Raw genomic sequence first — 27,304 nt, 5'->3', positions numbered from 1 at the left:
ATTCATCAGCTGTCAATTACAAACCCCTGCTCATAAAACTTAACACTCTATGTTTCTTAAAAAAAAGAAAAAAAAAATTATCTATATTCTGCTGCTTTTCACAAAGACAGTGGTATCAAAAGAATATTCAGAAGTAATAAATCACTTTCAGTTAACGGAATTTTTGTATGTAGTTAAATTCGGCCTAGCAGATACTCACAGCTTTTCTAATCAAACATATCTAAGGGTGAAACTTTGCTTATAAATCTCAAAATCTGCAGCATGCCTTTGAGTCCATATGAGTTCTGTAGTCTTTAATTAAACATAGTATAAATAAACATAATCACTGCCTCAGTTTCTTGAAAGCAATTTATTTGCAATAAGATCAAACATGATTATGTAATACAAAAGTAATGATTTTTCAGCCCCAGTGGTCTGCCTCTCATGTTTACACACAAGCTTAATTTGAGGCTGGATTCTTATCATTCCTTTGATTAATTCTCATGCTTGATCCACTACACAAATAAATGATCATATCAAATTTTAAGACACTTATTTTCAGTAAAGAAAGGGGAATTGGCTATGAATTAATTACTAAGTACCAACCTACCATCAAAAATTTCTAATGGACTCCTGGATTCGTAACTGTTTATCTAGAATATGGTTTAGCTTACTGAGCACATATATGACTGAGTATTATTAAACCTGAGTCCTGTATCTTGATCAAAATGGCCAACCAATTTCCTTACTTCTGCATCCCACCTGGAAACACAGGAAGATTTGTTGGGCAAATCTGCGCAAAATTATTAGAATAATCTTATCAATGATAAAAAAAGATGAAGTTCAATAGTCAAGTAGACACAATTACTTCTTCAGACCTTTTTTGATAGTTATATTCTTTATAATGAAATGCAAAAACTATAGGCAGCAAAGATAATACTTTATTTAGATAGAAGTTTTTGCACTTTTTGTTAAGAAATTGTGAACAGCTACAAAAAAAGGCAGCAAGAAATGCTGCCTGACTGGTAATCTTTCCACAATTACATACAAACTCACAGTGTAAGAACATGCATGTCATGGCTGGATTCCTTTGCTTCAGATCATCAGGACTCCTGCTACTCAGTCACAGTTTTGAAATTTTGTCATTTATGCACTCCACACTGGTACATCAAGGGTTATCAGCAGCTGACATATCATGTAGAAATTAGTCTTGAAAAAAAGCCCTGTAAACTATCTTGGAAAAAAAAGTTTACTAAAAACAGTGTTCTTTGACCTGGGGGTAAAAAAAAAAAGATAACACCAGAAAAGAACATCTACCAAGTTCATTGTACATGATGTACATGCCTCCTGTCTTAAAGCAATGCTTAGAAAGCAATAGCAAACAGTCAATATAACACAATTAACTCTTTGATCACTAATGAGTATATATGTGACCCCTCAAAGACATGAAAGGCATGGAAACATATACAAATCCTAATTGAAGCTTGACTGCAAGTATAATTTCTCAGCTGTCATTATGTTCATACTATGGGTAGAGATGATAATAGAAATCTATTACAGTGGTGTTTTCTTGCCTCTTTGAAAAAATTATCTGTAGAATATTTTGAACTGCCATTGTGCTGCCACAATGGTTTTCTTTTACAACCAAATAAAAAGCAGTTGCATTCTAAACACTCATTACTATTTCCTCCCATTCATTTTTTTGGGGGTGCACTTTCCTTTGTTCTCTAATTACTAAAAAGTCTTACAGAATCTGCAAGAGTTGAGGCAAGACAAGGACAAAACCCATAAATTCCCTCTAGGTTTAGATGTACAGTGCAGTAAGGTAGTCAGGCTTGATTAGCACAGAGCAAAATATATTGAGGTAGGTAATTCAAAGGTCTTCTGGACTTAACTGTTGTGAAAAAAAAAAAAGGAAAAAGAAAAATGAATTCACTCACTAACCTTAAAAATGCCTTAAATTACTCTCATACAACTAAAAGAAATTGGAAAAAACTAGAAAATAGGAAAAAAAATAGGGGCTGAATTCTATGCATTAATAAACTTAAATGTTCATCTATGAATACTTTTGGGCAGCAATTAATAAGATTTCTTGGTGAGATACATTTTGACACTGTAATGTAGACTTTTCTCTGATAAAGCTAGGAGCTGTCTTTCATGCTTGATTACTACAAACCATAATTATAAGGCTGATTTGTCTAAGAAAGGAGATTTTAAAACCCTAGTTACCAGAAATCCGGTCAGCAAGCAGGGAAATTTGTATATCTTAGTATAGCTGTCTGAGGGCAGAAAAACTTCTCTGTTTTGAAATATACAACTGTGGCATCATTTTAAAAACATGCAAGAGAGGCAGGAGATAACTGTGTGATCCAGGGAACACACAATATCCTTAATCCAATCTAAAAAAAATTTTATATATATATGTATACATATACATATATATATATATTAGGCACAATCTTGGCTATGAACTATTGTCTGATACAGCTCTGGAAGGAGATTCACAGGCTGGAAATCCAATTGAGCACAAGGGTTATGAAGATTTCAGTACAGACACTGATGGAGACATGGGTGTAGAAACTACAGAGTTAATTGTCATCAATTCAAGAATATAGATGGAAGAAAGATAAACAGAGGAAATGTTAACAACAGAATACTCCTATGACAAAACGACCATGAAACCATAAAAGATAAATTGGAAAATAAGCAGAGATATGAAATAGATTTGCTATGGTGAGAAGCCAAAGTGAAATGCCAAGGAGCATGAGATGGTGAGAAGTAGCACAGTTGATCTAAAAATCAAGATAGGGAGTTCACTAAGGACACAAAGTAACCAAGGAAAATCTGAATGCCTGAGATGACCAGTCAAAACCGTGCAGTTACTAGAAGACAGAACATGCTAAACCCACCTCCCCAAAGTAAATAAATAGCCCATCCCACCACTCCAAAAATACCCCAAATCAACACATACCCAGTTTTATTTTCCACAAGACTGACTGCTGACCATATAAAGACAGGTGTGACTGATCAGTCACGGAAGAGGGGTCAGAGGAGCAGGGCCAGGGTGCTGGCCCCAGGAAGCTCAGAGAAGATTGCAGGCTGGGACTGATCACAGCCTTTGCAAAGATTACTTGATCTCAACAAGAGGATCTGAGAGTGGGTTTTGCTTTAGATAAACAGCTCTAAACAGCTGAGAGAATCAACTGCTGGTATGTTTCTCCCCAAGTTCATTAAGAGTGTGGATGTCTCCCTGGGTTAGCCAGGCCAATGTGGGCTATATGTATACATGGCTCAGCCCAAAGTAAAGACTATGAAAACACAGTCAACTAACAAAAGATTTTCAAAGAGAGCAACGGGATTGAGTCAGCTTCAATTCACATACATCTTCCTGGCAAGGCCAGGGATGTTGTGTCATGATGGTGATCATATCAGAGAGACACTGGGAACCACACTGATATTGTGATTGAACTGTGCATTGCAATCACTGTCTTCTGCTATGTGTAACCTGTATTTCTATTGTGTTTTCAGTGTGTTTTGTATCATGCTGCTAAATCAGAAATCCCATGTAACATCAACTATCTTCAAATAAATAAATAAATCTGCTGTTAAACATTGTACCTTCCACATCTGGACTATCTAGAAGAACCTGGTCAGAGAGAACCCATCAGATCAGTTACATGAGAAGCTAGAATAAATATAAACAAACTCTCCAGAAGATGTATGAAGTATATCTGACAGTAAAAAATATTCCAAACTTAATTTAGAACACATGCCAAGAAAAACTATTGGGATGACTAATGAAAGTTTTCTCACTAAAAAAGTATTTTAAAAAATCTAGGCTCATATGGTCTAAACAAAAGGTTGAGGAGATGCAGCTCTAGCTAAACACAATCAGAGGTTGATGGGCTTCTTCTGAAGCATGGATATAGGTCAGTTCCACATCCAGATCATTAGCCAGTAGTCATGTTTAGCTAGTATGCAGCCGCTGTAGGGAGCTAGAGAACTGACAGCATCCCCAGCTTCTTCCACAATACATCACATTTTGGGATTATTGACCACAGAAGCTGTGTCCTCCAGTCTCTTGCATTTGTTACAGTGTGAAAGGAAGCATTCTGTAGGTGTTAACATTTCTGATCTAATGTGGACTGACCACAGTGCTATCAAGGACTGGACTCAATGACACAGACAGTCCCTTCCTACATCCCATGTTCCTGTAGATGGAATAGCATTCGGGGTTTTTTATTTGTTTGTTTTGGGGTGTTTGTTTGTTTGTGGGGTTTGTTTGTTTTGTTGGGGTGTTGTTTATTTGTTTTTGGTTTTGTTTTTTTTTAAACTGGATTAAGGGAGGACAAAAGGAAACGAGAATTTTTTATCTTCTAAATCATAAGGCTCTGCCAGCATTTAGATCTCCAACTAAGTGGAACGATTTTTAAAGCATCCAAGGCACATCCGTTCCTACAGTGTATTACATCTGGAAGACAAGAGACTAAGATTATTTCTGTCCTCATTTTTCATAGTTTTACCCTATGTACCTGTCTGGGCTTTACTGACAACAGAGAGCTCACTGGATATTCAGTTACCAGCTGTGCTCTGCAGCTCTTGTCCTTTCAAGGAAGTCTCTTCTCTTGTGGAAGTAGCATTTTTAGAAGAGGATGCTCTGCAAACATTCTAGCCTACATACTGATGACAAGACTGCACCAGTTATAACACCACTCTAGCATATGATGAAATTATGTCAAGGCATATTCACAAAGCCCTTCAGGGGCAACCCTGATGCAGTAAAAGTGGTAAAAACCCCTCTGGAGTTTATCTTTTGTTAAATTTCACAAACAGGACATTTAAAAGTCATACCTACCTAAACTGTTATTGCTGCTAGTTGGCCAGGAAGCTATTCTACCCCTTAACTTCTTCTTTTTACAAGAGTCATCTGATTTCACAGAAAGCTCCACTTCCTCCTTCTTGATTTCTCGTACCAGTTCCATGCGGCATTGACTAAAATCCTGGAAGGAAACTTTTCCATTTTCATCTGCTCCCAGCTGGTGCATGATCTCCGCAACAGACGCCTCCATATTCAGCTGGCGGCACACCATCAGCAAGTCATTCCTAAAGATATTTTAGAGGGAAAATGGGGGTGGGGAAATTGGAAAAGTGGGAACAGAGAAGACAAAAAAACCCCAACAATTAGTTTAGAAGAAAAGGAATACTAACGCTCTCTTATCAGGATATGCATTAATGCACAGACATTTAAAACCAATAAGCCAATTTTTTTTTTTAATGCTAATCCAACAGCAAAACTGTGAGGTTGGCAATAAATTACAATACAGAAGGGCTATGGAAAAGAAGGGAACATTTTTCTTTAAATGTTTAACCTCTATTTTCATGACATTATTAACATTTCTACTATCAGAGACACACAGGAGAGCTGAATCCTGCTGTTGATCTTCACAGTATCTTCTGAAGAGCTGACATAATAAGAATTTGAGTCATTATCATCTGACTAGATCAATGGTTACTTAAATTTCCATTTTACTCAGGATAGGACAAGAAAATTTCTTTTGCCACTGAACAGCAGTAAGCTAAAGATGCAAAACATAAAAAAACCTCCAGAGAATGTAGCAGAAAAAAGAAATACTGTGTCAATTAACCATTGCCAAGCCTTTCTCTCAAACATTCTTAGTTGGTCCAATTGTTTAATGAAATTCACAAAAGGGGGATAAAGACAGTATTACGAACAATATTCTTGCACTGAATGCAAGTGGCCGAAATACAGCTGAAACCAAATCAACATGGAAGATTCTTTCAGCATATGACACACTGACAAATTTAGACAGTGTGCTTTTAGGAGAGATACAAGCAAATAAACATAAAAGCAAAAAAAAAAAAACAACAAATCCCAGCCACCAACACTATGACCAATGCCAGTTTTTATTTTATGTGAAGACAACATAGACAAGAACCTCAAGAACATACCTTAGACTTAATTTGGGGTGTAACACTGGTCTCATCAGAAAATATTCTGAGGGGTTTATTTCTCATCACTTTGCCTTTTTTCTTTTTCAAAGTTGAGGTACAATAAAGTACTTTGAAAGTAACAGTTGGTAAAAATATGATCATGAATTAGAAGTTGATAACTAAATAACAAGGTGAATAACAATTAACAAGTCTAGTCATGGAAAAGGAAAGAAGGTAAGTGGACTGACTATTAGACAGTTTAACACCTGACATTCTTTAACAGTGGCAGGTCTGTAGTTCAGTGAAACTCCTCAGTCGCTTCATCAGAGACTAAATCAACCCCTGGAAAAGAAAGTGATACTGTCTTTTTGTTCAAAATGTAAACCACTAAAAACCTCATTGCTGTTCTTAGGCAAACAGAGCTCTGCAACCATAAACCCAGATCAAAGAATCTTCCTGACTATACAGATATCTTCTGCCCTTCCCAGATGCTCAGTTATCATAAACAGGAGACAAAGTTGATAGATTGCCTCATTCTGCTGCTATTCAGAGAGACTGAGCCGCCAAAAAAGGGAGATCCAAAAGACCTTCTTTCACACCCTTTTCCTCTTATTCCTCTCCCAGCTAGCCCTAGCTCACTTTAGAGAGGAAGAGGCATGGGGAAAGAAGGAATCTTGAAACAACTTCTCCAACAAATGAATGATGACAGATACTATTTATCAAATTAAAACTAATCAAATTCTAAATAAAATGTGAGCAAACCAATTCAGTCAGGTCTGAAACAACAGCAGCTCTACACTATCAAAACCTTCTTGGTGCCCTATTTGCTCTGATTTGAAAAATTTTTAAAAATTACCACTAGTTTGCCACTCCCACACATCACTGTTTCTTTCCTGCCACCCTTTTCTGAACTACTTTTTGAATTAGATTGAATAACACCAATTTATATCGCAAATAATATGAGTATGTTTCTGTGTTATGGCTTCTTTTAAGAATCTTAAAAACATATTTCTTATTTTTATGTTGTACAAAATCTTTCTGTAGGAGGAAGGTGAAGGAAATGTCAATATTACGTGAATTATTAGCATATTTAGTAGTATCATTATTTCATTACTAATATCAGAGCATCATTCAGAAGATTTCTATGAAAACATGATATAGTGAAATATTTGGAGTTCTTGCACGAACAGTTTCACTGAAGTCATATATTATCATAATCAAGGTCCATCTGTTCTACAGAAAGATGTTGTAAACTGGATGGAGGTCTCTTCCATGCAAAAATTCCAGAGCTGCTGAAACAAAATCCTTGTTAGAGTTGCTTACAGTAAAACTGAGCATAGCAATAAAATTTACAATATGACCATGTATTTTAGAAAAAACCAACAAACAAGCCCCACAAAACCAAAACTAAAGCAACCAAATCTCTACTTATCACAAGAAATAACTTTATTATAGTTTACATTACATAAGTCAAATATAAGGTATTAACTTGCAGTTAATTTTTTGGTCAGAGTTTTGCTCTTAGCTTTGAATCTGATCAATGAATAAATAATCTTCACAGCTCAGTTCCCTGTTTTTAAAAATTAAAGCAACAATAGAAATACAATCTCACAAGGGTATTGCAAGGGAAAATAAGACAGTGCATTCAGGTTTTTACACAGGTAATGACAAATAAAACTAAGCAATGTCTTCATGTGTTCTCTTGTCACAGATCAGACAGAGCAGCACAGATTGAGGGACCCTGTGTGTTAATCTTGAAATAAGTTTCAGGAGAAGCAGTGTAGAGTGATTCTGCCAGGGCATTCCAGGACACGTTTGCTGCCCAGGCCCCAGAAGAACTCTCCTTCCACACTAGGGTGGCAGGAGGCTGTGGCACTGGTGGCACACATTACGCTGCCCCTGGTCATGACAACTGTAAGCCTCCATCTCAATACAGCCCACAAAGACATGTCCAAATCTACATCTGATTCCTGACAGTCTAAAGGTGGAAGTTTTCTCTCCTATTACACAAATACAAACTGGCTATCATTTGTAGTATCTGCAGCCTGAGGACATTGCCTGAAGCAACATACAGCAGCACAAGAAAAGATGCAATGAATTTCAAAACCCAATAAAATTGAAACTACTCAAGTAATTGAGGACTACAAGCACTACTGAAAATAGATTTCATTTTCTTAAAGCACACCATGCAACCTGAAATGACAAAGAGTGTGGCTGGTTGATACTTCGTTGGATTTTTTTATATAAATGAAAGATCAAAACTAAAATTTATTCCATATTCCCTGCTGTACTCACTTTTACCTTGTTCTGATTATTGCTTTGGTAAAGCACAAGCAACTGCCTAGGTAAGCATAACAATGCTGCACAGTGTCTGCAAAGTGTTGGCTCTGAGACTGAACAGAACTAGTGGATTAACTTTCCTGGATTTTTCCCATCTAATGTTCTACCATATTTATTAAGGAAACCTGGTAAGGATGGTTCCAATACCAAGAGAAACTGTATATTTTACTTAAAAGTATTTAAATTTTTGGCTATTAAAAAGTATCAGTATTTTGCCAGGAACCATTGAATCTTTGCCTATGCAACTTTCAGTCTAGGTGCACAAATACTTTTGAAGAGAGAAATCAAAGTTAAAGATGCATTAATTTAAAAAGGACTAACCTAAAAAAGGACTGCCTGTCTAATGGAGTGCTCAGAGGCAATAAGAAGTTGCTGATCTAAAATATGGACTGAAATCACTCCAGATAGATCACTTTTATCCTTAGTAGGAGAGTGTTTAATTTAGGTCCCTGGTACAGGGGGGTGTCTGGTGGGCCGTCCTAGAGGAGGCGAGAAGAGGGGAGGATCTTCAGAGTGCCCAGAGGTTTGCCAGTCCAATTTGGGGAAGAGGGGGGAGAGGGGACGGAGGGAGGGGGGGAAGGGGGAAGGGAAGGGGGAAGGAGAAGGATGGAGCAAGGGGGGGGGGGGGGTGCCAGTCCAATTTGGGGGTGGGGGAGGGGGTCTGACGGGCCGTGGGGTCTCAGTGGGGAGGAAGCCTGTGTATCCCTATGAGGTTGTAAGCTATGCTGGCGACAGTACATGCCGTTGGCAGAGTCTCCCACGCCAGACAGGTCAAAACCGAAAGGTCAGATATAATATGTCCATGGGCAGGATGGGCTCACTAGCCCTCTGGCAACCATCCTAGGAGACGGACAACTCTAATTCCCAAACCCGGGAAGATGGAGCTCACTTAGCCCTGTAAGGGACCATCTAAGAGAAGGTCACTCTATTTAAACCTACGTCCTGAGGACCTCGCTGCCACGCTTCTGACAGATAAAACCTCCATTCTGAATCGTTGGTCGGAACACTTTCAGATTCTCTTCAGTACTAGCCATGTAGTTCAAGACTCAACAATTCAGTCCATCCCACAACAACTAGTGAAGAATGATTTGGATATTGCCCCACTTTGGGAGAAACCCTTAAGGCAGGTGAAAATTGGCAAGGTAGCTGGGGTTGATGGAATTCCACCTGAAGTCTGGAAACATGGGCGCCTTGCACTCCATGCTAAATTTCATGAGTTCTTACTACGCTGTTGGGAACTAGGCGAACTCCCATCATGATGCAGTCATCATCACTTTGTATAAGAAGAAAGGAGTTAAATCAGACTGTTCGAATTACCGTGGTATTACTCTGCTCTCCATTGCTGGCAAAATCCTGGCAAGAATACTCTTGAACAGACTAATACCTGCTATAGCAGAAGGAATTCTACCTGAAAGTCAGGTTTCAGAGCCAACAGGAGCACCACAGACATGGTATTTGTTCTCAGACAACTGCAAGGGAAGTGTAGGGAACAGAACTAAGGTCTCTATGTAACCTTTGTTGATCTCACCAAGGCTTTCGATACTGTGAGCAGAAAAGGTCTATGGCAGATTTTGGAACGTTTATGTTGTCCCCCAAGTTTCTTAAAATTATCATCTCATTTCATGAGGATCAACAAGGCCAAGTCAGATATGGTGATGCACTTTCTGAGCCCTTTCTAATAACTAATGGTGTGAAACAAGGCTGCGTTCTCACACCAACTCTATTCACAGTCTTTTTCAGCATGATGCTCCAAAGGGCCACAGCAGACCTCGATGATCAGGACGGTATCTACATTCGATACCATACTGATGGAAGCCTGTTCAACCTAAGGCGTCTGAAGGCCCACACCAAGACCTTAAACCATCTTGTCCGGGAGCTGCTTTATGCTGATGATGTCGCCCTTGTGGCCCACACAGAAGCAGCTCTGCAGCGTTTAACATCCTGCTTTGCAGATGCTGCTGAGCTTTTTGGGCTGAAAGTCAGCTTAAAGAAGACAGAAGTTCTCTATTAACCTGCACCTCAGGAAGTCTTCCATCATCCCCATAGCACCATCGGCCAATCAGAGCTCAAATCAGTCCAGCAGTATAATTACCCAGGTAGCCTCATCTCCTCGGACGGTAAGATTGACGGAGAGATAGACAACAGGTTAGCTTATAGTGCTTTTGGAAAACTCCATAAAAGAGTTTGGCAAAATAAACACTTGAAGAAAAGTACCAAGATCAATGTTTACAAAGCCATTGTGCTGTCTACTCTTTTATATGGATCCGAATCATGGGTCATCTACCGCCACCACCTGCGTCTCCCAGAACGCTTCCATCAACGCTGTCTCCATACAATCCTAAACATCCACTGGGCAGATTATGTGACCAATACATCTGTTCTAGAACGAGCAGCAGTCACAAGTACTGAGGCCATGTTGCTGAGAACACAGCTGCGTTGGGCAGGACATGTCTCCAGGATGAAGGACCACCACCTCCCTAAGATCCTGCTTTATGGTGAACTTGCCACTGGCTGCTGCAAGAGAGGAGCCCCGAAGAGAAGATACAAGGACTCCCTGAAACAATATCTCAGCCTTGGTCATATTGCTCAACATAACTGGTCTACTCTGGCCTCCAATCGGGAGGCCTGGAGACACACTATCTGTAACACTGCTGATGCTTTTGAGAACACACACAGGATCACTCTCGAGGAGAAAAAGCAATGCAGAAAGAATCGTGCCTTGCAGAATATACCACCTAAGGAGTTCTTCTGCTGTGCCTTTTGCAATCGGTCATGTCTATCTTGTATTGGCCTTTTTAGCCACCAGCGTGCCTGTAACAAATGTGGATAGAGCCTTTCTCAAATCTTCGTTCATGTAGCCTAGCCATGATTTTCTGTGCATCAACTATATTGTCAGCACAAGGCAGAAGCAGTAAACGAGCCATTTTCAACTAAGCGGATGTCTTTGGCAAGACATGAATAACATGATGCAGGACAGGATGCAGAACAGGCACATCTGGACACACTTATTAAAATGCTGAGCAGCAATACTGTTTATACTGGGATTTGAAAATTCACACTGAGGCTTTAGTTTTAACATCTCATTGTGAACAGGAAGGGAACTGATGCTACATGTTTTTTCATGCTACATGAAAACTTGAGAAGACATAAGAGCACTGATTGACATTTGCTAGTTTTACAGGACTTTTTTTCTATTTTTGCCCTCAAATACAAGGGAATGAAAGCAAAGCGTAAGCATGAAGTTGAAAGCAAATGGGAAAAAAAAGGTCACTGAACCAGACTACAGTCCCACAAGAAGGTATTTATTCCATAACCACTGAGTTCTGTATACTTGAAGTCTATGTGGCACTATATGGGATCTTGCACATTTGCTTGATTATCCTGCAAGCACAAGAGACAGACCGTAAAACTCTGCAGATAACCTCTTAAACAAAGGAAAAAAGGCAATTAAGTCGCACCAAAGTAGAAAATATATCAGATTCAAAAAACCCCCCCAACACAAAACAAGAGAAGTGCCGCAGAACTAAACGAAGTGGCCACATTTGCAGGGAGAAATTAGCCTGGATAAGAAAGGAGAGAACAGAGGAATGCAGCACTGGCCATGTCATGCCAGCACTTTTAAAGCAGAGAAATTATTAACCTCTGCATAAGGAACACATTATTGCTTCCAACTACTCTCGAGAAAAACTATTCCTACAACCTCAGATATTATCTATTCTCCCAGTATGGCATAGTGGAAAACCAGGGCACAGCTGCTGTTACAGATCAAGGGGAAATAGAGAAGCTTCAGGACAAGAAAAATGAGACATAATAGATTGGAAGGAAAGAAGGTGGTAGGAGTCTCTTCTGGGAAATTGAATGAAAAGATGAAGGAAAAGCAAGGAAGTTTTATTTGCATTTTAAATCTAAAGAAGAGTAGTGCAGAACCCCATTTTCAGAATCATATAAGTCAACTGAATGAGCCTTACATCATTAAAATGTCACCCCATGGAAATACAGTACATAATGAAACCATGGAGAGGACTGCAAAGGAAAATTATCCAACCCTGTACTCAATGATATGCAAAAAAAATACCTCTGTCATCCTTCATGGATGGGTGTCTAAGTTGTTTAAGAATGTCACAGCATCCATTTGTGCTCTGTCCTACTGCTGTACTATTCTCTCTTGAAAGTTTCCTAATTTAAAATTGCTCAGCTACAATTCAGATTGTTACTTCAGAAAAGGAGTTAATAGTCTGTTTTCTGCCATCACAGTGGATAAGAAAAATAGTCCTTACATATTTAAAACCCATCATCAGATGTTCTGCCTTCATTTGAGTAAAGAACCCCATTTTCTGCATCTCCAATCATCTTTAGTGAGTTGTTCTTGTCTTTCTCTAAATGGTCCACAAGCCTGATGGATGACGGCACACCAAACTAGACACCAGTTCAAAACATACACTAAAAAGTTGATAAAAAGTTGAAAGCCTAAGTCCTGTACTACAATAGCACGATTCTGCTAATTCAAATTTAACTTGAGACCCACCACAAATTTCAGATTTTCTTCAATCACTCATCCTGTATTTCTGCCACCAAATGCGCTATTGTCTATGTATTCCCACTTTATCTCACCTGATTTTTTTCAAGCAATATCTTCATCTGTCAGCATCAATTGTGACTCTTATCCCCCAACATGTCTCCAATTTTCCTTAGCTTAGTGTCACTTCAAATTTAAGAAAGCTAACTTGTTATCATGTCATCCAGATCATTATTTTTTAATAATACTGATCTGGTCCAAGCCATCCTTCTGATTTCAATTTGATACAGTATTTTATTTGTAAAACAAAGCATTGGTATCTAATGACCTCCAAGTAAAGCTTGAAAAAAGCCCCAAACCAAATTCTCTCCCATATTATATTTCCTTGGTTTGCCTATAAGTGTCATAAAACAACACCAAAAGCTTTAATAAAGACAAGACAGAAGGTATCCCCTTGTTGCACTTCCTAACTGCTAACTGCTAACCACTAACTGCTCTCACCAGATCTAGGAAAGCTTAGATGGGTTTGACATAACTTTTACTTAATGAGTCCACATTCAGCCAGTTGTCTGTAGACTGATCTCAATTTTGCCACATTTCTATAGAAAAGAAGCATATTTTATCTTTCCCCATTTTCTGTTACTTCTATCTTTTAATAGAGCTCAGAGAAGAAAAATGCAAAATAGTTCTGAAGTCATCTTTCATAATCTTACATTAAGATTTTCCAGTACAACTAATTAAAACAAACCTAAGTACTCTCTAGCTTATTTCTCCCCCTCCCTTCCAAAGAATTTGTTATGAGTCCTATTTGCAGGAACCATTTCACTATACTTGTTATTTTCAGGGCAGAAAACAAAAACCAAAAAGAGAAAACATGTCACACTTCTTGGCATCAGCCATCAACAGTTCACTTGGCTCCCTCTTCTCTTTTTTTTGCTGTTACTGTTTCCATACTGTAGGGCAATTTTCTGTTACACTTCAAATTCCTTGCTAGTCTCATTTTCTGCTTTGCATATTACAGTGCCTGTTCACAATTAACTTGCAACTTGACCCAGTTCCACTGTGTTGAGCAGCAGCAGGAAAAAGACAAGGTTAACAGTCAAACAGTCCCTAAACCCTGTATTTTTTATTCATAATTCAACAGCCTAAGCTTTTACTTCACAGCTCTGTCCTGCCTTGGCTACCTCTCACAATACTATTCCAAGCATGCAGCCTACACCACCACTCCTTCCTCTGGGAAAGGCAATCCAAAACAGTCAATACTTCCCACCATGGGCTGGGGGGGAGGGAAGAGGGGAATGTGTCCCCCATTTCATGAGAGATATGGACAAAACTGCCACTCTGTGGCAGGAACTTCCAGAATGGAAATATATTTTATAGATGGCACAACAAAGGCACATTCTACTCATTAGAAGTAACTTTAATTTTGTACTCTGATTGCCTTCACCAAACTGTTAACACAAACTGCACCTCGCAACCTGTGAGAACAGTGTGTCTGGTTTTGGCTAAGGCTCTCAGGAGACTGAACTGATGCAGGCAAACAAAGGTCCGTTTATCAACAAAGAAGCAGAGCTTGTCAATAGAATCTCTGCCATTCTGTGCTTTCTTTTGTGCTGCTCGCTTATTTCAAATACTGGTAATACACAGTATCAATTCAACCTACAGAGTGCCACAGGGTTAGGAACTACCGGGAGCACAGTTTTTGTTCAGAGGTCTCTGTTACCTGATTTACCCTTAAAAATTACCTAAGGTATTTCATTGAATAACCGCTAATACTACAAAAATACTGTTTGGCTCTATTAAATACAAGAAAGTACTGCTGCAGAAAAACTCTCAGAAGAAAGGAGACATTGAACATGTTGATTACAATTAATCATTACAGCTCACTACAGTGATGTTAATTAACACAGAAGGTCAATGCATGCAAACAGTCACTCCGCTATGATGAATTCCACATATGTACTATTTATTCTAAAAGATGCATGTGAACATTCACAGTAAAAATAAGGTGGATTTGAAAATCCATGTATCCACACCATAACTTTTCCTCCAGATGCCACTTGAAACCTATCCTTCGCACAGCACACAATTAAGCACAACACTAGCTTTGTTAATGTCTTTCATTTACCAACTGAGATATCGGGAGTCTAAATAAAAACTCTGTTGTGCTTTTACACTTCTGATAACAATGCCATTTTTATGGTCATGAATTAACTTTTAGAGAGATTTCTTAGTTCAGGTCATTTGGAGTGAACCACATTTAAAAATCAAGCTCACGTAACCACAGGGATCACAACTAAATGCCAAGCTCAAGTTTCTTAAAGTCACAGATCCATAGAACAAGCCACAGCTATCAACTGACCATGATGGAAAGAAATATTTCTTACTGAGCTAGTGTTCAGCTAGGGTGACTCTTTAACTGAATGAATCCTAGAGCAGACACAGTGAAACTTCAGGACCACGCAGAGCAGAGTATCTCATCTGGCAGCACAGGTTTGTAGGAAATGAATAGGATGGTTTTATTACAAGCAGGGGTTTCCATGGTTGCCTCTAGCCAAGATACTTGGAGGTCATTTTATTTGGGGAGTTGGGGAGCCATTTTGTGGCCGAGGACTGGTGGGCTGCTCAGTGTTCTGCTTACAGTTACCTATTGCTGCTTACTGTTCTGCTTACAGGGTTGCTCACAGTTACTTACTGTTGCTTACAGTTACGGTGTGAAGGCCGGTCGGAAAGTATGTAAGGCAGTAAAACCAGTCTGGGCTCACTGCCAAGGGACCATGCGGCCGGGGGCAAGGAAACAACTTGATAGGTTGGTTAAAACAACCCATGGACTGCAAGAAGACTATATCCCCTTTTAAAGAAGAAAAGAGCAAGGCTGGGCATGGGAGGAGTGAAGGAGTGGTAATGTAAATCAAAGGGTCTTAAAAGGGCTCATCCCTCCCATTTGGGCTGTGCTCAGACCTGGTCGTGAGTCTGGTGCACCCAGCACGCTGTTAATAAAATTCTTTGTTTCACTTTATTTGGCCGTCTCAGAAATTTTAATTAGAGATATTTCTCACAGGGTGACTCTAAAAAACCCATAAAACCCCTCACTTAAGTTTTCTCAGTTCATTGCATGAGGAGTGCAGGTACATCGCTTAGGGCTGTGCACTTGCAAGAAAGGCCAAGGTGCCCAAGTATTTTGTGAGATTCCTTTACTCCCTATCAAAACATGTACGATCTGTTGTTTGAATCAATTTCAGGTACTCACTACCCTACCCCAGCAATCAAAAACAAAGACATTCTAAAAATAATTTTAGAATCCATCCACAACTACCAGTGAAACACTTGTACCTGACATCCTCAAACAATAAATACAAATAAATTAAGCACTCACAGGTGGAACTCTTCTTTCATCCAAGTGCCTCCCAAAACAGTGAACCCATCCGTTAATTTCAAGCAATAGATTTGGGCAAGTTAATTCTGAAAACATACAGAAAGCTGTTCCTTAGCAACATGAGCTAACCCACAGCAGTTAAGGAGGATGCTAACTGCCTTGTCTGCCATAAGCAGAAGATGCAATCACACATGAATAAGACAAAATCAAATATTTACTGTAGTTCCAGTCATACTGCTAGAACAGCTACCTGTGGTTTCTATATTACAAACCTAAGGCTATAGGTTTGCTAGAAAAGCCAGGTATCAAAGCATCCTGTGAAGGCCACTGCCCCCAATCAGCCTTCAGAGGAGAGTAATGGATTACAGGAGTGAAGTTCCAATCTTTCAGAATTGCCACAAAGAAACCCAAGAAAACACAAGGCAAAAAAATCCCAGTTTAACAATTCCTTTTTTTTTTCCCTCTAGGGCCACAAAAGAGTGGCTAGAGAGCAGCCAGGCGGAAAGGGACCTGGGGGTGCTGATCGACAGGAGGCTGAACATGAGCCAGCAGTGTGCCCAGGTGGCCAAGAAGGCCAATGGCATCCTGGCCTGCATCAAGAACAGTGTGGCCAGCAGGAGCAGGGAAGTGATCCTTCCCCTGTACTCTGCATTGGTGAGGCCACACCTTGAGTATTGTGTTCAGCTCTGGGCCCCTCAGTTCAGGAAGGATATTGAGGTGCTGGAGCAGGTCCAGAGAAGAGCAACGAGGCTGGTGAAGGGACTGGAGCACAAGTCCTATGAGGAGAGGCTGAGGGAGCTGGGGTTGTTCAGTCTGGAGAAGAGAAGGCTTAGAGGCGACCTCATCACTCTCTTCAACTACCTGAAGGGAGGTTATAGCCAGGTGGGGGTTGGTCTCTTCTCCCAGGCAACCAACAATAGGACAAGGGGACATGGGCTCAAGCTCTGCCAGGGGAGGTTTAGGTTAGATGTTAGGAAGAAATTCTTTACAGAGAGGGTTATCAGGCATTGGAACGGCCTACCCAGAGAGGTGGTGGATTCACCATCCCTGGAGGTTTTTAAAAAGAGATTGGACGTGGCCCTTAGTGCCATGATATAGTAATTGGAGTTGGATCAGGGGTTGGACTTTATGATCTTGGAGGTCTTTTCCAACCCAATCTATTCTATGATTCTATGAAAAGGGAAAGTACTGACTTTAAAGAGAGTTCGAAGTCTCTTACAGTAATAACACAAAGAACACAGTATTTGCAACAGCCCCAATAAACAATTAATAAAATTTAATAAAACTTAATAAGAAATACAACACTTGGAAGTCAGCTGGATAGTAACTTTCAAAGGAATCAAAAAGTTTAACATTTCTATTCTCAAGTGACTCACTGTTTGCTCCGTTTTTCCACATTACAATCTACCTGGACAACAAGTTCCTATGAAAGAGAATACAGTAACACCATGTAACAAGCACGAGGTATATACTTAAGCATATATACCAGACTATTAATGCCAATACGGAAAGAAAATCTATACAATAATCTATACAAAACACATCAAGTAACTTTATTAACCTCAAACATTAACAGGTCCAGCTAAAATACCCTTCAGGTGTCTAATGTTTACATAAGAACTGGACCACTAAGTCATTTAAAAATATGATAGGTTCAGAAAATGCAAGTTTGAATATATTCCTCTGTGTATTAGTTGTAACAAACACAGACTTTGAAAATACATAATCCTTTAATGGATGTTGATCTTTGGTACGCTTTCTAGACACAGTATTTAACAAAGGGATACTTTTTTCTTCAGAATAAACTAAGCGTGCAGGGTGTCTTTCTGGCTTTTCATCTACATTTGCACTCCTGTTTTTCCTCATAACTTATTCCTTTTTTGGTTATGATGCTCTGAGAGGATCTGTGGAAGATTAAGTTAGACTAAAATCCCAAAAAATTCTATACAACTGTGGAATCAGTCACTGACTAAAGCAAGTCCCAAGAGAAACAGAAAACAGACTACAATAATTTGAAAAATACCACAGTGCTTCCAGTCACCATCCTGTTTGGCATATAGTAAATATCGTGCTGTACCCATATAAAAGCACTCCTTCAGTTACATGGATCACAAACTCCATGACAACCTCCAAATGGAGATGGATGAAAAATAAAATTAAGTCTAGAAACAGAATCTGGGGTCTGACACTGTTTTTAAGACAAACTAAAAAACTAACGTAAGGACAAAGTCCATTTTACCAAGGCGGGGGATTTTTTTTAATGTTTGTTTTTTTTTCATTACTGGTTTAGTTTTGGGGTTTGTGAGGTTTTCTGTTTGGTTTTGGTTTGATTTGGGCTGGTTTTTTTGGTGGAATTTCTAAAACTGAGTAGACCTCAAGTGAGAATAAAATCCTGTACAGGGAGTCGAAGAACTTTTCTAGCTCTGTAAGAACAGCCCAGCAAAATGAAGACCCAGAGTAAGGCCAAAGACTAAGTAAAGGCTTGCTAGAAAGCATCTACATGCCGAATATTAACTCCAAGTAAGTTCTCAGAGATTCTGACTGAACATATTTGCATGGCTCATCCTGTGAGTTAAACCCTTCTTTTGCCACCATTGGTTACTTTGCTGGTCACAGACAACCCACATTAACTTTGCTTTTCCATTTAACAGGTCATTTTGTGCTTCAATAGGTATTTTTTTTAAAATGTTAAGCATAGAAGTTCAAGTACATTAGCAAAATCAAACACCTCAAAAAAAAAAAGGTTAAATGAAATGGTAACCACTCCTACAAAAAGTAACAGAGAACACAGAAACACAAATCTCCTTCCATAAAAAACACAATGAGTAGATACATACTTTTTCTTTTTGAAACCACTTTTTTCCTCCTCTAATAGCATGTGGCCACTACATGCAGCAACATTGAGGGTGTGCCAAAATGTACTCGCAGGAAATCTGGGAACGCTCTACTACTACAGCCCATTAAAAAGGAAAGTATCAGCTTGTCCTTAAAAAGGTTTTGAGCTCCCAAAGTTATGTACCACTAAAACCACCCAGTTAACAAAATCAAATCCAACAAGTTCCTACTCAGGTAACAAATCAAATCCAACAAGTTCCTTTCAACTGCTTCTGTGAAGGGCTAGTGAAGGCTCAGTCACTCAGCATGTCCTTTTAACAGGCTGTATAAGCTCAATACACAGTTAGTAAGTTTATGGGTTCTTTAACAACTTTTACCAGAGATTTTCTGTAAGACATTGACAACTAGCATATTTGTAACTTAATAATGAAATAATTTTTTCTTCAACTATTATTTCTGCAGCTCATACCTTCATTTTTTGAAGCAAAAGTATTTTCTGCAGATTCAAAGTTCCTTTATCTAGACTTTGCAGTGTTAGAATAGAATAATCTGGACTTAGTGACTTCTGCAGTAAGTCTGAAATTCATTATGTCCTAAATGGAATTTCAGTACAATCCACATATAATAAAGCTACAAGACAATTAAGTTTCTGAAGAAGACATTAATCTAGCCTGTCACCCATAAAAACTCAGTGTTATAGGTTAGAAATCCGAGGGTAGAGGGGAGGAGTTTTGGGGGAGGGGTTTGCTGGTCTGGAGGCCGGTCTTTCTGGCTTCTCGCCCTGGTCAGCCCTGATTGCTGGCCTCGACTTGTGGGCAGGCTGTCCTTGTCTCTGGCCCGGACCTGCTGTGTTTTAATCAGAGAGTTTTTGTGTTCACTGGGAGAAAAAAGGAGGAGCCTTGGGACACTGTCATCTGAGGACAACAGTGAGTTCCGTGGGGGTGGAGTGCTTTCCTTTCCGCCTTCTCCCATTGGGGGAAGGGTCCCCATTTTCTTTTCGGCTTCTCCCGCGACCCGAGACCCCCCCCAGACCCCTCCCTGTGTGGTGACCGCCAGAGCCCAACAGCGCCCCCTGCAGGCCAACACAGAGAACTGCAGGCTCTGCACCTCCAGTGACCCAACAGCGCCCCCTGCCAGCCACGATTAGAACTGCGCTGAAGGACAGAGAAGTATTCAGACTTTCTTTTCCTTTTGTTTGAAGGGGACTTTTGAGTACAGAACTATTGTCTCGTTTTTTGTTTTCTGTTACTGTTCTTGCCAACATACATATATCTTTTAATAAAGGGTTGTTATTTTTTTCTGTTTTTCTAAACTTCCTTGATTAAAGCCTCTTAATTTTGAATTTATACAATTGCTGAGAGAGAGAAGTTTGGTCTATCTCATAACTCATCCTCTTTAGCAAACATTCCAGTCTCTTTGAACTGAGACACTCAGCATCATCCAAGGCCACATATGCAGACATCACAAAAAAAGCCCCAACAAAAGGCACAAGTGTCCTCCTCCCCAATGCACAAACCCTCTAAAGCTGAAAATGTTTATAACTGTAACACCAGACTCTGAAACTTTTCAAAGCAAACAGAATAAACCCCAAAAGAACGGAAAACAATTACTGGCCTTTTTTTCAGTTAAATGCTTTTTGTTAGTAACACTACAATCCAGCTATAGATGCAAAAAACACAAATTTCTGCTGTGAAGAGTGTTTAAGGCTGCCTTTTGCTTCTAGTAAGGCTCATCCAGATGATTTCAAGCATTCATAATCTAGTCTTACCCATAGACTTCTTGGGGGTTTTTGGGGTGAGAGTGGATTTTTCATTTGGTTAATTGGTTGGCTTTTGAGAAGTTACTTCTTATTGTGGAAGTATCAGAATAATGCCAAATATCTGCAAGATGTTAAAATAAATAAGTAACAAATATTAGCCCCAAAAGAAGCAAAAGCCATTTCAGTACAAAATGACAAATTAAAACTCTTGTGTTTTCTTAGTACCTCTCTCTAGTTGGATCCTGCAAAATTTCACTATGTGCATGTAAATGCAATGCTTAGCATTTCATATCCCATGGTACAGCATCTTCTGGATTATAACCACCAATGGTATATGCTTAATTATGCTTTTATTGTTTTGATATCATCCTAACTATTTAGAGCCTGAAAATTAATCAATAACTCAGGTGAGAGCCTGAAAATTAATCAGTATCTCAGGGCATGCTCCTCCTCTCCATCTGTGCCTTTACTTCCCTGTTATTATTCGAAAAGGTTTATTACAGTTTGATGCATGATAAAGCATTTCCACAGCTGAGACATCATGTTACTTCATTAGAAATGCAAATATCTCTTTTCCCCATGCAATAAGCATGAAATAAAAATGCATACAAAATGCCTGCCTTTGCTGCAAGCATAAAGATTTCCTTTTCCATAACAGCTCTGGAGTTGGAAAGAAAGAAATCTTATTAAAAAAATTGCTGCATGTGTTACGCAAAAGAAATGACTGACCAAGCTTTAGCCCTGCAAGCAGAAGAGAAGGGATACTAATTTTCAAAGATATGACAACTTATGCTCAGTAAAAGTTGCAAAACTGCAAATTTCAACCCCATTGCATTGAAATTAAGTAAGTTCCAAAAGAGGCTCAAGCTAGTAATAGGCTATAGATCAGTTCTAGTCCACAAGGAAAGAGTTGATTTTACAGTGCTGGCTTCTGTGTTTTCAGCTCTTTATACAGATGCCCAGGCATTTATGGCAATGTTTAACCTGCTGTAAAAGACAGTAACATGCAAAAGTCAGTCTGCCGCCTCCACTGGGGCTACAAGGAAGGCAAAAGAAACTGTTGCCCTCAAGGATGAGCAAAGGGAAGCCAAAGAAAGAAGGGCAAGAAGGAACAGGAAAACCAAGCAACTGGCCTGTATGAAACAAAAAAAAAAACCCAAACAAACAAACAGCACAAGCAAGACAAACAGTATGCACAGAATGGCAAGATTAGCATAAAAGCAGCTGAAACTTTCTCATCTTTAATTTGTTGCATTGAAATAGATGCAACTACCTAAACACCAGGGCTCTAAACAAGAACAAACCCTCAGTTGCTACACTTTTAACAGAGATGCTATGCTAAGTCTATGGCGGTACATACTGTAAAGACATCCAAAATCCACTGGGCAAGTCTCCTCCTGCATAAGCCATTGCCATAAAACAGATTATAAGGGAAATTGAGTCACCACACAAAGCAAGAAAGGCATTCCATTTACACAACTGATTACCCAGACTACCTAATGAAGGAAAGAAAAGTACTCGACTCCCCCAAGATCATTTGTTAAATACTCATTTGCTACTTTCTCACACATATGGAGATTTAAAGGAAGACAGTAATTTATAACACCATGTTCTCTGATAAAAGCCATACCAGTTCTACCTCGAAGGCACAACTCCCTTCAAGTGAAGTATTAGCAAACAAGAAACCCACCATCTCCTGAAGGACTTTCAACCACTATCCGCTGGGTCTTATTTCCATTTCCCACTGAAATCCAATGTCCCCAGTCAGACGTTTCCCAGATTTTCAGAGCTTTCAAACGGTGTAGTTCAAGCAACACACTGAAACACCCATTTTGAAATACTCAGAATACAAATTTGGAACAAAACTTAGGGAATGTGGAAAAGTTGATCAGAAATGAGTGGCTTGCATTATAGTAGCATCTCTCAACTGCCCACACGAAACACTAAAACATTAACATTCCTCAGTAAAGTCTTTAAATTATAAATATACAGATGTCTATTGAGTTTACATTGCAGAAAAGCATCACAGTACAGATCAGTGAGTGTGATCTGAGGAAGGACTGTACATTTTAAGTTAACATCCTAAGTTTTCAGACATCAGAATGAATTCCATGAAGACTGTAAATAAATAGAAAGAAGCAGTCTTAGCACAATGGCTGGAAAGCATACATTTTCAAAGTTTATATTTCAAAACCATAACTGTCAAAATAATCATTAGACGTGGGGGAAGGGGGGGCGGAAGGGGATGAATAGTGTTCAGGGAGCTGTTTAGATAAGAAATATCACAACCCTTAAACTTTACTTTTAAAGTGACTGCCAGTTATTACAGATTTTCAACAACTTTCTGGCTCCAAAGAGATGGCAGGGGGGGATTCAAGTTTACTTAGCCTTTCTGCAGGGTCGTATTTTTAGGTTACAGATTAGATGACAGAAATTCCCTCACTCAGTTCTCTAGAGGCAGTTACTAATTGCAACTAGTATACGTTTCATTTTGAAAACACAAGTTTCCCCCACCTCTGGTAAATCATGCTTTTGGAAGTTCAGTATTTTTTAAAGAACAGCGTGAGAGCAGAGGACTGGCCTAAGAAATACAACTCCCACAAAACCTACTCCTGACCAAAACACACTGCCAGTGCTTCCACACGTGTGAACGTTCCATTACGGCATGAACAAGCTCACCCCTTCCGAAATCTGTTAGCCTGGGTGACACGCCTCAAATCCAATGGGCAGCAGCAGAGGAATTTAAATGAGATTGTGTACACGTATATTGATAAAAATGTATTAATAAAACTAGACGACCTGGGAGACCAAGTATGAGTTTTCTCCCAGAATACCTACGACCAGTTTCGCGTGATTACTTGGAAAAAACACCTGCCCGGGGCACGAGGTGGTAAAAGACACCCGAGTTAGGAGGGGTCGCTTTTCAGACCCGGTGGACGTGGAAGTCCTCTGGGCGGTCTTTATCCACCGTCCCGAAAAGCTCTGGGTGCTGAGGCCCCGGAGGAGCCCCGCTCCCGAGCCCCCCGCTCCCGAGCCCCCCGCTCCGATGCCGCGGATCGAAGGAGCCGCGAGGCGCGTGGGGTCCGGCGGGGCTGCGCTCCCGCAACTGCTCCAACTCGCCGAGAAGTTGAGCCGATGGAGGACGGGGAGGGGGGAAAAGGACGGGACGGCTCCGTACCGGCAGAGAGCCGCCTCCCGCTGTCGCTACCTGCTGATGAAGCCATCTCCATCGCCGTCGCAGGTCTGAAAGAGGCGCCTCATCCTCTCCTCCTCACCCGTGCTGGAGGTATCGCTGCTGCCGGCGCTGCTCACCTCCGCTACGGCGGCTGCCGCCATCATGAGCCCGGCTCCGGAGGAGGAGGAGGAGAAAAGGGAGGAGGAGGAGGAGAAAAGGGAGGAGGAGGAGAAGGCGAGGCTGCCTCAGGATTCCCAAACCCACCGCGCCGGCAAAGTGCGAGCGACGGCACAAAGCGGGGCGGGGGCTCCGCAGGGTGGGATCGCTGCGGCCGCGGCCCGGAGCAGAGACTCCCGCAGCGGCGAGCGGGCGGCAGAGGCTTCCCCGCCTGCCCACGGCATCGTTCTGCCCCGCGCCCGGGCGGTCCTCTGGAGCCGCGATCCACGGTCTCGGCAAACCGGGGCCAGCTGCCCTCCCAGTCAGGGCCATCCAAACTCGTCCCGAGGGTCGCTTGTTCTCTCCTTTGGCTGGGCAGGCCCGGCTCCCGGCTTCGGGAGCGCTGCTGCCCGCTTTGGCTGTGCCCTGGCTAGTCTGTGGAAGCCAAGCCCAGACAAAAAACAATGTCTTCTGTAGCCCTGTGTTTGCACTTGACGCTGTTTGATGGGGTGTTGTTCAAGTGGGAGCATACGCTTACTCTTGTATCTCTCAGTCTGCAGTTTTCCAAATTAGGTTGCTGACCTTAGTTCTTGCTGGATGACCAAGGCACTGGGGTACAGAGCCAACACACTTCCATGCTCTTTCAAGGCAATGAAAGCAGAGAACACTGTAACTGTCCTTTCAGATGTTCCATCTTCTGACCTACAATGGTCTCAGTCTTAGCAAGTGCTTTTTCTCAGTTCTATGCAGGATCTTGCTAAGATGTGATACCAGTTATTTACTGCAGCTGTTTGTTTACATTGAGGACTGGATGAGCTGTACAGTCACAAGACCATTTTCTTCAGACAGATCCCATAGACTTGCTGTTCAACATCCCAAATAAGAATTCTTGCACATATTCTGCAAATATAGCACTCACTGCTTCTTATTAAGAATTAAAATTCTTAACCACAGGGAGTTGGACTCGATGTATTCTTATACATCCCTTTCAGCTTGAGATATTCAATGATTCTATGATTCTATATAGAGTCCTAAAACTGTGTTTCCTGGCAAAGCCACCAATACCAATATAACAAGGTCAGATCCAAAGTACAGTTATAAGGATCTCCAAGAACGACCTTCCTCCATCCTGATGCTATCTGCAAAGCCTCACAGCTAGCCAGTTCTTCTCTTTTTTTTAAGTAATCTCTCATTTCTTTTCTAATCTAGATAAATATCCCAGCTAGCGCTTAATCTTTTGTTCTCATCTTATCCATATGCTTCATGCAGTAGCTTTCTTTGCAGACCAGGAATTCATCCATTCCTTACATTCTCCCTCCTCATTGCTAATGATCTTTCATTGCTAATGATCTTTTTGAGTTGGTTGTTTATACATTAAGTTTTTGTTGCTATCTTTTTTGATTCTGGAGATCAGTTGCAATTAAATTTTTGTGTCTTCAAGGAAAATCCCAAGAAAACCTCGTGTAGTGGCTTCTACTTACCTTAAAAACAAATCACTCATACCAGTTCCTCCTAGCTGATAGGGATAGCTGATATCGTGGCTGTGGTATGGCATGCTAGACAGTAAAATCAGCTGAGCTTGCTGTCCTGTGTTGTGATCCCCGTCTAATTTTTTAAAAAGATGTATCACATGAAGTGGAAAGCAACACTCTAAGCTGTAGTTCCCCACATTCCTGTACCTGCTACAAATTATGTAGCAGTTCATTCCTGCAGCCAAGAATATGAATTTCAGATGGCAAAAAACCAGTTAAAACACAGAACATGCTGTGCGGCAGAAAGTACAATTCTTCCTGAAGCACATCCTCACTGTCCCTTCTGGGAGGGGTGTGTGGTGCCTAGAAAGTTATGACGAGAGAACAAGGAAGGAGGGCAAGGAGTGAGATCTCCATAGTGCTGTGAGAAGATGATCTCAGAAAATAGGCTTGATATTTCTCAAAAGAAGAGAGTTTGTAGATTTTCTATTTAAGACTGTGGATTTTAACTGTCAGTCTGTTGGCTTTTTGTTTGTTTATCTTTTAAGTTAAATGAATCTGCAATTTTTTCAATATTAAACTATATTCTACAATATAAACTTTCCATTATGGCCCAATTTCCAAATGCAAATATAAATATATACCTGACAGCCAATGCAAAAATTACTAACAATTCTGTAGTAGTATTAGCTGCACTTATTTGCAACATTTATATAACCAAAATTTATATTCCCAATGGGTAGGAGACACCTCATTTGCAGAGGTGCTGGGCTTCTAAGACTTTTCACCAAATCAACAGGAGATTTAAGTTTATATGATCTCTGAAAGTCAAGTCTATGTCAAGTTAGATGCTGAACAATAGAAAAAGAAAATCATTGTACACCACTCAAAATTTGACCCTAGACAGTTTTGCAGAAGAGCTTGCGAGTCTACATAAAAAGACGCCAAATGACAAAATCAATTGACCAAAGAAGAGAAAAACTTTCTGCTACATAGCTTTCAGCCATAGCACTTTTAACTTAACCTCCTTCAAAACCAACAAACAAAACAAGCACTAAATTAAATTTTTGAGCAGGAAGTTTTCATTTGGTAACATTCCTTTGAGCAAGGTAGCCAGGATGTGCAATACAGAACTTTCTCAGCATTGGGAGTCCAGTTTGCCTAGAATACCATCCCTTCCCGTTTCCTACATCCTGCATCCAGCCCTTTTCCTCTTATGCCAAATACACTTTCTTAAGAGTTCCCTGTTGCTCCGTGAGGTTCTCGGGTAACAGAGATTTCACTGTAAACTGACTGACACATTGTCACCTGACACTGAGAGGACAGACAGGTTCTCTTAGGGATATTGACAGAGTGATGATGGCATTAAATCAGTTACAATTAAAGCTTTATTTTCTGCTATGATTGGTATAGAATAGAGTTTATTATTAGAATGGCACAAGATTTTTACAAGCAGAGTCAACACATTAAATCTATAAGCAGCAAAATAGAGAATTTATAATACAATATAACTTACAATTTTTAATCATGTGGACCCTCTGCAGATAAGGTCATATCCCAATACATGGTTCACTGTATCAGTATTGCAATCAAAATCTAGACTCAAAAAACATAGAATACAAGTAACTTAGTCCTCAGAGGAAGCAGAGTGCTGTGAAAGTGTCCCTGGACAGAGGATCTGGGGTTTCACTGTATAGCAGCAGCTCCCATCCAAGTTCCTCACTTAGGACTTGCTACTTCTTGA

The 27,304-nt window shown here is 40.2% G+C and overlaps 1 protein-coding gene across 3 annotated transcripts in view; it reads right to left on the bottom strand.

The window, feature by feature from the left end:
* Window positions 1–24,131, bottom strand: part of MCC (MCC, WNT signaling pathway regulator) — a 184,968-nt gene extending 160,837 nt beyond the window's left edge. The window contains exons 1-3 of one of the 3 annotated variants that reach the window (XM_027667211.1): window positions 23,966–24,025; window positions 17,540–17,586; window positions 4,835–5,082 (exon numbers count right to left, since the gene is read on the bottom strand). In XM_027667211.1, the coding sequence (XP_027523012.1) occupies window positions 4,835–5,069 (235 nt within the window). In that variant the 5' untranslated portion in view covers window positions 5,070–5,082; window positions 17,540–17,586; window positions 23,966–24,025. Of the gene's footprint in view, window positions 1–4,834; window positions 5,083–17,539; window positions 17,587–23,965 lie in introns of all 3 variants that reach the window. The other 2 variants (XM_027667207.1, XM_027667208.1) reach the window with 2 other exon arrangements.
* Between the last annotated feature and the right edge of the window lie 3,173 nt (window positions 24,132–27,304).

The sequence above is a fragment of the Corapipo altera genome, unplaced genomic scaffold (genome assembly GCF_003945725.1).
Source record: "Corapipo altera isolate COAL_440 unplaced genomic scaffold, ASM394572v1 60935, whole genome shotgun sequence".
Taxonomy (NCBI): Eukaryota; Metazoa; Chordata; class Aves; order Passeriformes; family Pipridae; genus Corapipo; species Corapipo altera.
The sequence above is the reverse complement of the archived record's forward strand: the minus strand, read 5'-3'. Positions and strand labels throughout refer to the sequence as shown.